General features: G+C 48.2%; 1 protein-coding gene across 1 annotated transcript; it reads left to right on the forward strand.

The window, feature by feature from the left end:
- The first annotated feature begins 6,806 nt into the window (after positions 1-6,806).
- On the forward strand, positions 6,807-8,358 carry UTS2R (urotensin 2 receptor). Its single transcript, XM_068654758.1, has one exon. The coding sequence runs from the start codon at positions 6,807-6,809 to the stop codon at positions 7,953-7,955; it is 1,149 nt and encodes a 382-aa protein (XP_068510859.1). The 3' UTR covers positions 7,956-8,358.
- Positions 8,359-14,684: the final 6,326 nt, after the last annotated feature.

Below are 14,684 nucleotides of genomic sequence, written 5' to 3' on the forward strand. Positions count from 1 at the left end.
TGTTTGGTCAAGCCCCCAGCACACGCCGCAGCCTCCCAGGAACGCAGTGACCTGAGCCTCGGGGGAACACCAGCACTGCAGGGACCAGCCCATGACCACATCGTCCTGGAAGATTTCACCCCACCACACCCCAAATGGATTCAGGGCAGCTTCCAGCATCCTACAGCAAGCTTCGGACCTCACAGGAGTCCTAAATCTATGCTGTTTCTGGGAGCTTGATGAGATCCCAGTAACAGCAAGGTGAAATTCAGGAGACAGAGGAGCAACAGTTCATTAGAGATTCAGCAGCAGTCCCAAGAGGAAAGCTAGAGGAGCTCTGGCCCCATCCCTGCAGGACCAGCTTGCACAAAGATCCAGGGATGGGGTTTGTGCAGCTTTTACCTACAAATCCCAGGGAGTCAGAGCTTGAGCCCTTTCCCTACACAAAATCCAGTACACCAGCACAGAATGCCTCATTTGCTTCCCTGCCCTGGGCAGTGGCACTGTTTGGGCCAAAACCAGCACAGATGAGGTAGCTAACAGCCTGGCATGGCACCTCTCGGTCCCCTTCCAGAACCACCTCTTGGACTGTCTGTGCAATTCACCTCCATGCAACGGAAAAGCTGTCAGCAGCACAGAAATCCTGGGCTGGCAGAGCTCAGCAAGAGATGAATGCCCTCCCCGAGCAGAACATCTGTAAACCTGGTGTCCCTGTAAGGGATCCTGGATGAGGGAAAACAAGCTGGTTATTGCAGCCTCCAGAGTCTCACTTTCATACAGACTAGCCAAGAACAAAGCAATACTGCCTCGGAAAGGACAACGGAAGTTTCTTGGGGGAGGAGGAGAAGAAAAAAAAAAAAAAAAAAGAAAGGAAGGAAACAAAAATACCAAAAAGTTAAGTGAGGTCTCCAAATGCGTTGGCTAAGTTTGGGTGGCTCTTTTACTGTTGGGGACAAATAACAGGAAGAATGAGAAAAGCAGTTGGGAATTTGGACATCGCATTTACATGTGCCAAGACCATTAAGAGCTGGAACAGGGATTTAAGTCTGGGATTTAAAGAGGTGACCTGGGGAGCACCGTGTCCTGCTGGAGTCACCACCTCAGCAGTGTTCTGCCTTGGGAGCTGCTTCCAGCTGTCGGCGTGGTGCTCATGGTGGTGGTCCTGGGCTCAGCACTTGTCACCTGGGTGCTGTCACACGAGGTATGACATGGGAAGAGCCTGCCCCTGACCGCCCACTGTGACCCTAGTGGAGGAAGACGAGTCATGTGAAGCCCTCCCGAGACCTCAATTTAATCCACATCAACGCACAACGCTGCAAATGCTCGGTCTCCTCTGGGCTGCCCCAAAGTCAGGCAGTTTCTCTGAAGCTAATGCGAATTTCTGTGTGACCGCGATAACATCTGAAGCAGAGACAAGGCACACACGGCGTCCTGACTGCTATGGGCATTAGTGGAGGTCGCGTGCAGAAATGAGTAAACCAAGTCAGGCAAATGAGAATCCCGTCTTATCCAGGCTTGCATGTTTCTAGACCTGACCCAGACCAAGAATGCAGACACATTTATGAGATTTGTTTCTTTTATCAATTTCTGGCTGCATTTCTACAAGCTCTTCCCTGCACGGGGGGAGCAGCACTTACATTTTGAAAATGTGATTTGTAGGCAAGCTGTCCTGCAGGAATCCCTCAGCTTGCAGCACAAGGGAGCCCACGGCTGCTAGTGAGGCTGGTCTCAAAGCTGTCCCAGCAAAAGCAGAACAAAAGTGTCCACGGGCCCTGTGCAGACAGGGGGAGGCAGGTACAGGACTGGTGGGGTGCACAGCCCAGCTCGGGGGGGCACGAGGGGTTTGTCTGGTTCAGTGAAGTTTGAACCAGTAACCAAACACAATCAAACTCACGAACTGCTGGCGTAAGTTATGTTGAAGATGTAAACAGGTCTTTTTTGCCTGCGTTTAAAAGAATAACAACAGCTATTGCCACTGCAGTCCCTTCAGAAGGCTCCTGTGCAGAACTTGAACCCCGTGGCTACAGATGCTGCCTGAATAATTAAACAGACCTAGTCCATATCTCAGAGGGCTCCTACCTTCATCCGATATTTACTGCACGGTTCCCAGCCCTGTTACAAATCCTGCTGGCTGGGACTCCTGCCTATAGCTCTAAAAGCATCTGACAAATGTGAAAAACCCTGAAACTTGAGGCACCGGGAGATGAGTGAGTGCAATGATCTCTGTTTTACAGATGAGGAAAGTAAAGGAAACAGGAGAAGCAAAACTACAATCACAAACAACCCTCTGAGCCAGGGCTGTGAACCTGACACCATAACATCGCTCTCAAGCGTCTCTCCAGACACCTCCTCAAATGGCTCCAGCAGCCCACAGGCGCTTTCCGACCATTTGGGGTCTCAGCTTGCTCTGACAGCAGCCCCGACAGCAATAACATTTCCTGAAAAACCAGCACGCACTGGTACAACATTTTCCAGGTCTGAACACCTAAAAGAAACTAGCAGGTTGGGACCAACAGGTCCAGGGAAGTGATGGGTTGGCCAGATGGGGACACATCCTTTGGGTTACACGAAGACTGGCAAGGGATTTCAGGACACCAGCAGGTTGTCCCTGCTTTGTATGGGAAGAAGAACGTGCCACATGAATTGCCTTCACACTTTGCCAAAGATTTGCCAAGAGAGACACACAAAGCGCAGAGTTAGAGCAAATCTTTGGAGCAAAACACCCTTACACCGAGGTGCTTGGGCTGGGGTTTTAGGGCTCAGCCAGCCCTTCTAAGAGCCACTAACATGAAATGTATTTTCATTGCAAACTCAAGCCTCCCCATGAGGATTTGTTCCTAACCTGAATCCTCCCCAGATGCAAAAGCCCAGGTCTCTGCTTTGAGCACCAGCTGCCCCATGCGGGCACAGCTGCAGTTGGTCATCAAGACCCTTCCCAGGTGTCACCACTGTCCCCCAGGCAGCCCAAGCACCATTTAGACAGTGAGTGCTTTCCCAAACTGGGCTCATGCTGCAGGAAGCCAAGACCTTGGAGAGGAGACGCATCTGGAAGTTCCCAGAAGGCGGAGTATAAAAGACCAAGAACAGAGACAACACAACACATGCACCCAGAGAACGAGATTGAGGAGGAAACAGCTCTTAGTTTCTCAGGGCAATGCAGGAGGGACCGAGTGCAGAGCCAGGGACAGCTGCTGCCTCCCTGGAGCCCCGTGCCAGGAATTGGCACCTCCTTTTAGTAGCCACCTGAATAAAAACAAGTGAAACTGCAGTGGGTATCTCCCACACACCCATGCCCAGCTGCAGCGACCCTGGGAGATGCTCCTCACCTCCCGTACATCAGAAGCAATTCCCCCGTTGCACAGAGCTAGAGCAGGGAACCGTTAGGAAAAGCAATCCCGTGGTGTACAGGTCACCAACCCAATACTCAGATGCTAACAAAATAATCTCAAGTTAGCTTCAGCATTTCTCAGCACCAGTCCCTTCCTCACAATGAGGTTTTCGAGGAGCTTGGGTGATCTTGCTCTGTCTTTACCTCCTCGAGAACCGCAGGGAAAGGCAAGCAGCCGACCCCCAAACAACCTGGACAGCGTTTTGTTATTGCCAGCCTGAAATATCTCAGATGCTGTCGTGCATGATACCACCGCACAGATTCGTTTGTGAATACACTGTCCAACCCAAATAAACTTTGGCTTCGTTTTGGAATTGATCTCCGAATGGAGGAGCTCGCCATTTCCGTGGGCAGCCGACCCTCCCGCAGGAATTTAACCCTCCCTGGCCCAGCCACTGTGCCCAGACACAGTGATTTTGCTCAGGCAACACAAGATGTTTGTGCCCCTCTCTGTGACATAAGGAGGGGCAGCTCTTTTATCACCAGCCCTGAGATGAACACAGCACCAACACCTCGCAGCCCCAGCTGGCTCACAGCCAGGCAGGGAGAGCGGGCTCAGCCAGCCCTAGCTATCCAAATACTGCTGCTTTAAAAAGGCTCTTTGCCGGCTGCAGTCAAAGCCACGCTATGCCTAACGTCACCGAGTAACAGAAATAGCAGGCGTGAGTGAAGGGAGGAGAATGAGAGTATTAAGAGCGCACAGATTTCAAACATACTTAGAGAGGTAGCACGCTCCTTTCTGCTGCTGCCTTTCCAGATGCGACGGAGCACGGGGAGCTGGCGTTGTCTTCCCATGAAAGAGGATTCTCTATTTTTTTATTTTTTTATTTTTTAAGTTTCAGCTTTAGAAGTACCAGCTGCATTTTTATTCTGTTTCTTGTAGGAAACTTCACCTGCTGGATATAAAAGCAAGGTTTGAACAGAACGAATTCCTTTATGTTCGTTGCTACTGGAATGTGCACGGTGCCCCTCGGTGCTGATAACATAGAAGAAAAGGCAGGAATGGCTGAGAAAATTGCTTAGACCGTAAGACACTTTGAATGGCTGCTTGGAAGAGCAGGCTCTTTATTGTGTGTGTCTGCATGTGTTTGTGTGTATGCATGCATGTTTGAGTGCAGCAATGCCAATAACTTTAAAGCGATGCAAGGTTTCCCCAATCTGTACAATTTTCACCCTCTAGGAACGAGGACCTGCCTAGCTCTGAGCTCTGCCTGCAGATAGCTGGAGTGTTTGAATTGAATTAGCGCTGTAGTGATTTTATGAATGAAGCAAAATGCAGGTTTGGTGAAGGAGCTGAGCAGGCAGCCGCGGTGCGGGAGCTCTCTCTAGCAGGAGCTGTCACACAGGGACCTGCACTGATGAGCACAGGCACGACACAAACCTGCTACAAGTGCCCAGAGCACAAAGTAAGGCAGCTGCAAAGAGCCAGCACCTGGGTCACGGAAACTTGCTCCTGAAAACAAGCTAGCACAAATCCAACCGTACCCGAGAGCTGCATGTCACCAGAGCTTGGCTTAGCTGGAGCATCCCATGCAGAGATCTTCCCTTCCAACCAAGCCTGCTGGTGACCGTGTGGCAGAGGAGCAGGCAGAGCCCCTGAGCATCTGCGTCTCCTCCACGCATTGACGCTTGTGCTGCCAGCACAGCTCGTACAGGAGCATGGATGAGGCAGACGATGAGGGAGCCAGCCGGTGCGTGGATGGGCTGGCTGCACATGCCCAAAGCCAAGCAAGAGGGATCGCACAGCACGGCAGGGAGAAGGCAGATTTGGGTTTGCAGGGTGCAGAAAAGCTGAGTGAAGCTGATGGAGATCAGTTAAGAGAAGCAACCTCCCAAAGAACTGACCACTGCCAGACCATGCGTCACCTCTCCCCCTCGGATGTCTGTACCTGAGGGACATGGGAGGGAGATGGGCTTCGTGTAGCATTTCTGCCTTTTTTGCACCCCTATCCCAACCATTAAGGAAGGAGAAATCTGTCTGTGCTAGGTTGCCCTCTTTTCTGCAGACTTTCTGCATGAAATCTCCATCACCTGGTAATGGGAAGAAGATAAAATGAGGGCAAGTCATGAAGAGGATGAACATTGCCTGTCCTCTAGTGCTACTGTGGTCACTGGCAGGGTCTCTGACCCAAAGACAGCTGGAGCAGGGCACGGTGCTGCCGTCCTGCCAAGGAGCAAGCAGGATGAAGATGGCAATGGAGTCAGTAAAACCAACCCAACCTGCCCCATGGAACAGGCAGAGGGATGTCTTTGCCTGTGGAGCCCTGCAAGGACAAGGCAGTCCAGCACCTGCTCTCACAGCATTTTCTAAATGAATAGACAACCTGAGCTGCGTAAAATATGTACTGCAAACATTTCTGTGTGCAGTGACCTTTACGTTGGTACAGGCTTCTCGTTATGCCTTAAAATCCTGGTGTTTTACGTACTTTTTCATGTGTTTTTCTGAAGCAGGTTCGATATTCCTTTGCCTACACCCCAAGCCAGCACAAATTCAAAGCAACAGTCATGATTTATACAACACTGGGCTTGAGCTAACCAAAAGCTCCCGTGTACAAAGAGCGACTACCTGCCTAAAGCGCTGCAGAGCAATCTCACAGCCCGCTGCATAAGACACATTCGCAGACAGGACTGTCTGAAATAGATCTCTCTGCATGGGCACACAAACATCTGTGGGCTCACACTTGACAGAGCACATGAAAAGAACCGTGTTTACACATACCTGAAGCTCACAGCGCAACCTACAGCTTGCGCTATGTACAGAAAATGCCTTTTTTCTCCATCACTCAACAACTGGAAACTGCAGGTCATGACATAGCAGGAGCCTCTCATTCAAGGAAAGCTGTTCAGGGAAAGCACTGCAGAAATGCTGGACTTTGTCATCTATTCCCTGTGATACATTCCCTTTAGCTGCAAATGGTAAATAAGAAGTTTGTTTTCCCTTTTGGGTCTTGGACTCCTTCACGTTAAGAGCTTAGCAAAGAGCTTATCAGCACTTGCACTATGAATTTAGGAAGGATATTTTTCTTCCCCAACCCCAAACTAACTTTAAAGATTGCAGCAAGTGGTTCCAAATACTGGCATGATCTCTCCTCTCTTTTCCATGCACACTAAAAAACGTCACTCCTCAGAGCTGTGCTCTCGTAATGACGGCATAAGCCTTGCATGAGTAGCCTCGATGCAGACCTTTGGTACGTGCAGGCAGTAAAGACATACTCAGGGACAGGTAACTTCTGACCAATAGGTTGTGTTGCTCTGCCAGATTCTAATCTGTTGGTTTCTGATGTCTTTCCTCTAGTGGACGATGCAGATCTTCCTTGGATGAGACCCCACTGAGCAATGGTTCACCAGCTCCCAGCAGTCGCGTTTCTCAGAACAGGAAGAACAGCTCTCCAAAAACCTGTGGCATGAGCAAAGCCTCTGACATTCAAAGGCCAGGAGGATGTCCCTAACCGACGAGCTGGAGAGCCACTTCTCTGCAACCCCCTACATGGTGACAGACACCAGTGAGAGCAGCCTGTTCAGAATCAGACCCAATGCCTCCACCAACGCCACCGGGGCCAGCGTGCCAGCCACTGGTTCTATGGAGGACATGATTGCCATCTGCACCATCGGGACCATCCTCTCCCTGATGTGTGTGATTGGGGTGACCGGCAATGTCTACACCTTGCTGGTGATGTGCCACTACTTGCGGTCATCTGCCTCCATGTATATTTACATCATCAACCTCGCTCTGGCAGACCTCCTCTACCTTCTCACCATCCCCTTCATCGTTGGGACCTACTTCATCCAGAAATGGTACTTTGGGGACGTTGGCTGTCGCATCCTGTTCAGTCTGGACTTCCTCACCATGCACGCCAGCATCTTCACCCTTACAGTCATGAGCACAGAGCGCTACTTTGCTGTGCTGAAGCCCCTTGACACGGTGAAGAGGTCCAAGAGCTACCGTAAGGCCATTGCTGTTGTCATCTGGCTGGTATCACTGCTGCTCACTCTCCCAATGCTCATCATGATACAGCTGGTGCAAAGGGACAACAAAAGCATCTGCCTGCCCACCTGGAGCAAGCTGTCCTACAAAGTCTATCTTACCATCCTCTTTGGCACCAGCATTGTGGGCCCAGGGGTAATCATTGGCTACCTCTACATCCGACTAGCTAAGATTTACTGGGTGTCACAAACAGCATCCTTCAAGCAGACCAAGCGGCTGCCAAACCAAAAGGTGCTCTATTTAATCTTCACGATCGTGCTGGTGTTCTGGGCTTGCTTCCTGCCTTTCTGGATATGGCAGCTCCTCTTCCAGTATTACGAATCCTTCCCTCTATCTCCCAAGGTGATGAAGAACATTAATTACCTGACAACCTGCCTGACCTACAGCAACAGCTGCATCAACCCCTTCCTCTACACCCTGCTCACCAAAAACTACCGGGAGTACCTGAAGAACAGGCAGCGGACCCTCAGCAGCAGCAGTGGGTACTTCCAAAGGAGAAATCGGTTTCAGAGGATTTCAGGGAGATCCCTGTCCACAAGCAGCCAGCACTGCACAGAGACATACGTTCTTGCTCATGCTCCTTTGGGAAACAGCAGTGCCTGAAGGTAAAACACATCTCGAAGAACAATCAATATTGACTTCAATGTTGCTTTGATTTAAAGTGTATATTGTAAAGGCAAAGCCTTAGCAGCTCCATAATGTGCACACATTTAGTCCAGAGGCTGTGCCGTTTGTCTGTTCTCATTTCCTCCAACGCCGCTGATTTGAAGCTCGCAAATAGCCTTTCGCTTTTCATCTTTATATTTTATAGTGTGTGTCTCCTCAAGTAGCTATCAATAATGAAAACCTATTATAGGTCCATGTTTTTTAATAGTATCAGCTGTCTCACAGAGTTTAAAATTATGTTATCCCGTGAATGGCTGTAGTTTGTTCTTTTTAAAGCAGTAATGCTAGATTAGTACTTGTATGAGAACTGAAAACAGTGAAATAAAGACAAAGCAGCTGATGGTTGTGATATGCAATCCAGCTTGAATTTGGGGTAGAATTGGACAGCTTGGATGAGGGATGTCCAGGGGTGTTTGTCCTGGTTTTGGTTGCCTTCACATTTATTGTACACTCTCACGTATGCGCTGGGCTTAATGCTCAACTCACATGGATGTCTGTAGCTGAGCAGCTGCTGCAGTATACTGTGACTCCTGCTAACGAAACAGGCTTCCCATGACAGTGCCACATTCAGGGGACACTCAGCATCCCCTCATGCACTGACCCCCAAAACATGAGCACTAACAGAGGGAGTATCATCTGTCCTTGACAAACCTTTCCTTTGCCAGTGGAAAGCTTTTGTTTCCAGCTCTAGTTTCCTTTGCCAGTGTATCTGCCCTCTTCTCTCCTTCAAGCAAGGATCGGGAACCTCCACTTCTGTTGTTCTCAGGGCTCCCATCATCAAACACAGCCAGACGGACCAGACCTCCATCCCTGAGTCCGGGGAGAAAGGACAGAGGGAGAAGAGGGGGTGAGGAGATGTGAGCTCCAGTGAGCTGTGCTAGCAGAAGTCTCTAATACACTCAATTATAAAAGCAAAAGTTCCCTAATTACCAAGATCACTTGTTCTGTTCACAGATGATTTTGCTTTACTGCTACAAAATGCGAATGTGGTCCTGCCTGCACTGAGAACACTTTGCCTGTCCTGGCTTTCACTGATGATAAAGCATCATTAGGCTAAATATCCCCTCCGTGATGCTTGGCGCTTCTCCAGCGAGTCTAAAAGTCCCTTCTCTGGGGCGCTGCCAACATCCGTGCAGGAGTCCTCTGCTTGCATTAGCCCTGTTACCTCATTAGCAAGGATACAGGGATGCAGTGCCAGCACAACTCTAACCAAGCCATGGAGCCGGTCACAGACTAATGCTCAGGAGCAAATTCAGAACCGCAGTGCAATCCTCCGGCGTGCAGCAAGCTGAATTTGCTTATACAGGAATTGAATTTAGTTTTTAACCACCTATTCCTCTTCAGGGCAGTTAACATGGTCACTTATGTAGTTAGGTTTTTATCATAAGACAATGTAAAATTTGGCCTCTTTTCTTTCTTTTTGAGATTGCAATTTTAACTGCTTCTTGCTCAGGAATAGCTCAAGCCAAGCTCAGCACCAGCAGCTCCCCTCACTACGAAGGAAAGCCACTGTGGGTTGAGCTCTTGGAAAGCAGAGTCTATATTTTCTAAGATCAGAGTCAAAAAGGGAGGGTGTTTGGAAAGATCTCAGCTCATCCAGGCTTTGCACAGCAATGAGGACGGTGCCAAAGAATGACCAAAAGGCACAGGAGGGGATCTGTCACCAGAGCTGGTCAGCCAAAACCCCCTGTCCCCAGCAGGACTGCTCCGTTAATTTCCCCAAGCCCACCACAACCAATGCGTCTCACAGAAAACATTTGCAACAAGCCTGCCACTGCAAAAACATCCAACAAACACCCTAAAAACAGCAGGAGTGGGACCATGCTGGAGGTCCTGCCATGCCCAGGGAGGAGACCAGGGCTCCCTGCCTCCCCAGAGGTTACCCAGCCCTGGCTCTCGATTGCAGCCGGCGCTGTGCTCTCCACAGGGGCTGGCAGTGTGTTTGTCAAATCAGCACAATAAAGGCAAGAGAAATAATGGCACCCCCAAGTCAGGGAATGACTGCAGGTGACTTTCTGTCAATACTGGATCCTCCTTGAAAGATGAGATATTTCATTCAAGCCTTTCAATTCCCACACCAGGCTGGCTTTTATGTTTTTATTTTCTCTCTCTCTTTTTTTTTTTTCTCCCCACCTTCAAACATTCACATCTGTGAAACACTCACTAGCCAATAACAGGCTCAGGCAAGGACCCCAGTGAAGTAACATTTTATTCATGATTGCAATGGCAGGCATCTCAACTTTCACATCCTCTACACCCTGTTTCCTAACTCTCACTCTTATCCCCTGGTTCCTCACTGGCGGAGTGCTACGGGTTCACAGACTATCAGGTATCTGTTACTCATTTCATACAAGTGCTATTAACCTTTAATTCCTCCCTTTGTTTTTCTTACCTTTTGCAACCTTCTTACTGTTTTTAACAGCTTTTTTTCCGTTGACTATCAGCCCAGTACTTGTTTCCCCCCCATACATCGTGGAATCCCAGGAAGCAACATGCCTTGCACTTCCCATGCTTACATTACCAATTCTGATGCAAAAACATTATTTTTTCCCCCCCCCCCCCAAATATCCAGCACAGGCAACAATAAGGAATATTATTCCAAGTCTGCAGGTAAAAGCAAGGCTCTGAGCTATTCACAAGTAGCTTGTGCCTCAGCTCTGTGTCCCCAGCTAACTTATGGGGTATCAGCCACGCAGACACCAAACATCAGACAGCTGTCCTGTTCCTGAAACCAAACAGCCTCTGCATGTAAATGGGTGAGCCTGTGAAACCCAAAGGAGGAACTGCCTCCTCCGAGACGCAGATGAATTCCTTGTTAATTACAGCCATAAAGCAATTATTCCTCCTTGCAGAAAACTATTATCAGTCACAGATCTGAAAGCTAATTTTTGCCACTGGGTTTGTATAAACAGATCACAGGAATATCAAATTGAATGTGTGCATGCATGGCTGTGTGCCTGCTGACCCCAGACCATGCCCCTACACCTGCATCCTAATATTTACTCCTTGGTTCGTCTCCACTGAGTGAGAACAGGAGTGAATTCAACAACCTGATGTCTTAAATCCCACCATCTCCAGGGCATTCAGTGCTCCACAGGCTGGATGGCACCAGCTTGACTCCAGACACTAGAAGTCAAAATGCAAAAAAAATAATAATAAATATATGTATATATATAATATTAATAATGCATAAATAAATAAATATTTTTAATTTTATTTTTTGCTAGTTTAAGCCAGTGAGCATTTAGCAACATCTTAAGATTCAACAAAAGTCCAGTTGCAAGCAGAGCAGTGCAGGCTGTTCAAAAGGACCAGGACACAGAGGCCAGCCCTTTCTGTGCTTCTGCAGGCTGGGAAGGGTCAGTACCCACTCTGGTGGCTGAAACAGGCACAAAGCGCAGCTGGGGCCAGGCAAGGTTTTCAGCTGGGCAGTGCCTTTGCCACAAAAGGATGACGTTTCTGTTTATTTAAACTATTTGCAAATTTGCCCAGAAATTGAAGAATCTTTTTTTTTTTCCCTCAAATACTGAATTGTCTCATTTTAGCCTTTAGGAGGCAAAACAGCACAATTTCTCACTTCAGAATGAAGTTTTACTCCTCTGTTTGCTTACATTTGATTTTTAGGATGCCTTCTCTCTGTTTTGCTCAAACCACAGGATTTTTACAAAGCATCCCAGGGCTCCAGTAGCACTGCTCAGAGGACATCTCACGGTGCTGTGCATCCATCTGTCCAAACCCTGCTGGGACACAGTGGGTGCCCATGGCCGGGAGCACCGCAGAACCCACCCTCTGCCCAATTCCTACATGCAGAGCAGGGCCCAATCCCTCCTCCACAGCTGCTCCTGCACCCAAGCACCTGGGCAATAAATGGTCACCCATATTTTGGGTCATTTACACTACAAAATGTGCAAGGTCTGCCTGGGTTACAATTGCTTTCCAGCTCTACCTCATGGATTCAGCAGGTGGCCAGGTTGTGATGGGTGGCATTTGGAGCTGTGCCACCTCCTTCCTGCATGAGCTGTCACATCCTGGAGAAAGTCTCACCTCTAAACCATTCCGATTGCTTTTGCATCTCTAAATTCAACACCTGAGCTGTAAGTCCCCCTTCTGCTCTGCTACACCTGGTTTGCAGCTAAGGGTGTTGATTTGGGCATATCAGAAATGTGGTGGAATCAAGATAATTGAGGAAACAGTGTAACAGCACAGAACACATCATACTGCAAGAATAGAGAGGTATATTTGAAGGCAGGCTGCAGAAGGGGAGGTAAAATAAAAGCATGCAATTTGTTGCTGATTTTAGAATTTCCAGTGTATAGTAGAGCTGAGAGCCAACTGCAAATGTTGCAGAAAAAAATCATACATGGTTGAGTGGGTGGTGAGCAGCAGATAAATCCATTGCTGATATTAACAAAGAAATGCATAGGAGGAAATGTAATCTTAGTTGTACACGTCCAACAGTGGACTCTCCACTAACTCATTACTCGTTAGCAAAGAGACCTTGGGGCTGTAATTAGTCACCAGGTGCATGCTCAGCAGCAATGCAAGAAGCAAACACGGCAGCTGTGCAGAGAGGCACCAAGATCAAGAATGGTTCAGCCACTCCAGCCACTTCTCATTCACAATTGAGATATTTCCCTCACTTTATCACCTCTCATGTTCTGCAGTCCATCAGGCTGTCACACGCTATCACCAAAGCTACTTCGCCTCCTTCAGCTCGTACTTCAAGCAGCCACTGACACAAAATGCTGCAGGACAAGCACATTGACACACTGTGTGCGAGAGCCTCACCAGCCAACCTTCTGCAAGTCTCTCCGTGCAGCTTTGGGACTGATCTGCAGCAGCTGGGTAAATGCAGGAGGTGCACTGTTTGTTCCCAGGAACAGACACCCCAGCACCACAGTCAGAGAGCAGGGAATCCAGCAGGCAAAAAAAAAAGTTAGCATTTTATACGCGAGCTGAAGGCTTGCTGCTAAATCCAGTCTGAATGTTTATCATCTGGAAATCCATCTGTCTGCCAGCAGAGCTCATGTTTGTGCCACAAGAGGAAGTGCAAATCTCATAAATTTAGTTTCAAAGAGCAAAACACTCAAGCATTCAGAATTTTTACTGCCATTAGATTTAATTACACATCAAGTAGCTGCTGTGACTGGTATAAAGCTGTCTAGAAATATGATCAAATAATACAATAACAGCAAATATATACCAAATCAGTGAAAGAAGCTGCCACGATGATAGAGAAAAATTACTTCCACTAACACAGGGCAGGATTTATCACAGCAGGTCTGACTACCAAGCAGCCTGGCTGGTTCAGGCACCACCCGTGTCACACAGCCAGTCTCTAACTCCTGGGAGAGAGTTAACTCGCTGGCACCAGTGGCAGCTCCAGCCACAAACCATCCCAGACCTGGATTTGCAGATGTGCCAAAGGCAGCACAAGCGGTGCACCCACTGATGGACAGAACCTCAGAATAAATTAATCCTCATGGAAAAGAAAGGCAAGCGCCAGTAGCCAAGTAGCAGCATCAGTAGAGCATTTGAGTCCTGTAAAACTGAAGATGAAACATTACAAGGATTCCCAACTCTTCATCACTGTGCCACAAAAGGAAAAATGAGCAGAGAGGGTTTCTTCCGCAGCAGAGCAGCAGCAGGTACCCACAAGCTTTGGGAACCAAAGCAGCAATCACCCCTTCCCCAGGCTTTCCTTTGCAAGGAGCTTTGATCGCTTTCAGTTACTGATCCCAATGCACAAATGGATAGCAACGGTGCAGCTCCAGCTTTTCCTGTGCTTGCATTTATTTGAAATGCTAAGGGAAACGCACCCAGCCAACCTCCTGCTGATTACTTGTTTAGTTTATAGTTCATTGCTTGAAAGAGAGTATAACACCATTAATTCATTAACTGCAAGCATTACACAAACAGAATTGCTGCATCCAAAACGTTGATGTGAGCTGGTGACTCACTAGCACTCCGTGATATCTTTGGAGGCAAATTTCAGTTCTGTTCCCAGAGTGGGGACAGGGCTCAGTACCAAGGGCAACCAGACTGGCGAGAAAGGCGCTGCAAGCCCCAGCTGCCCCCAGGAAAATCTCTCTGTGGGACCAGAGATGCACTACGAGATCCCTCCAGCCAAGCTGCTTTGGAGACCTGACTTCAAAATGAGAGAAGCAATTTCACTGAAGGCAAGGGAGGAAAAGAGTTTCGTGGATTTCATCCTTGTTCTGCACGTTGCCAAAATATTCAGACAACTTGCACGGGAATCAGCAGCTGCAGATGGATCCCAAATGGCGTTGGCTGAAAAATGCAGGCCATGGACAAGGGAAAGTTGTAGGCCAGGCCACCCAGGGAGCCCCAGAGCTGACAGAGATACATCACAGCCCACGATGGGATCTCCGGAAGAATTAGGTTTTAAAGTTAGTACAAAGTCTGTTATGAATTTCTTATTGTATGTAAACCGAGCTTACCAGGGGAAAAACCCCTAAAGCCTCTAAAAAACACAAACAAGTTGATTTCCATTGGAGCCAATGCTATTATAGAAAGTTATGCTAAAAAAAAATGTTTTGGATTCTGACTCTGCTAAACATAAACTTCAATTGTCCACATCAATAACAATCAAGACAGCAAATAGCAAATGATCTTGTGAACGACAAATTCCTTTACTAGGACTTG

This window comes from Anas acuta, chromosome 18, assembly GCF_963932015.1.
Source record: "Anas acuta chromosome 18, bAnaAcu1.1, whole genome shotgun sequence".
Lineage (NCBI taxonomy): Eukaryota > Metazoa > Chordata > Aves > Anseriformes > Anatidae > Anas > Anas acuta.

What these genes read in the sequence shown, in the direction of transcription:
- UTS2R (XM_068654758.1), top strand. Translation starts at nt 6,807, where the DNA reads ATGTCCCTAACCGACGAGCTGGAGAGCCACTTCTCTGCAACCCCCTAC.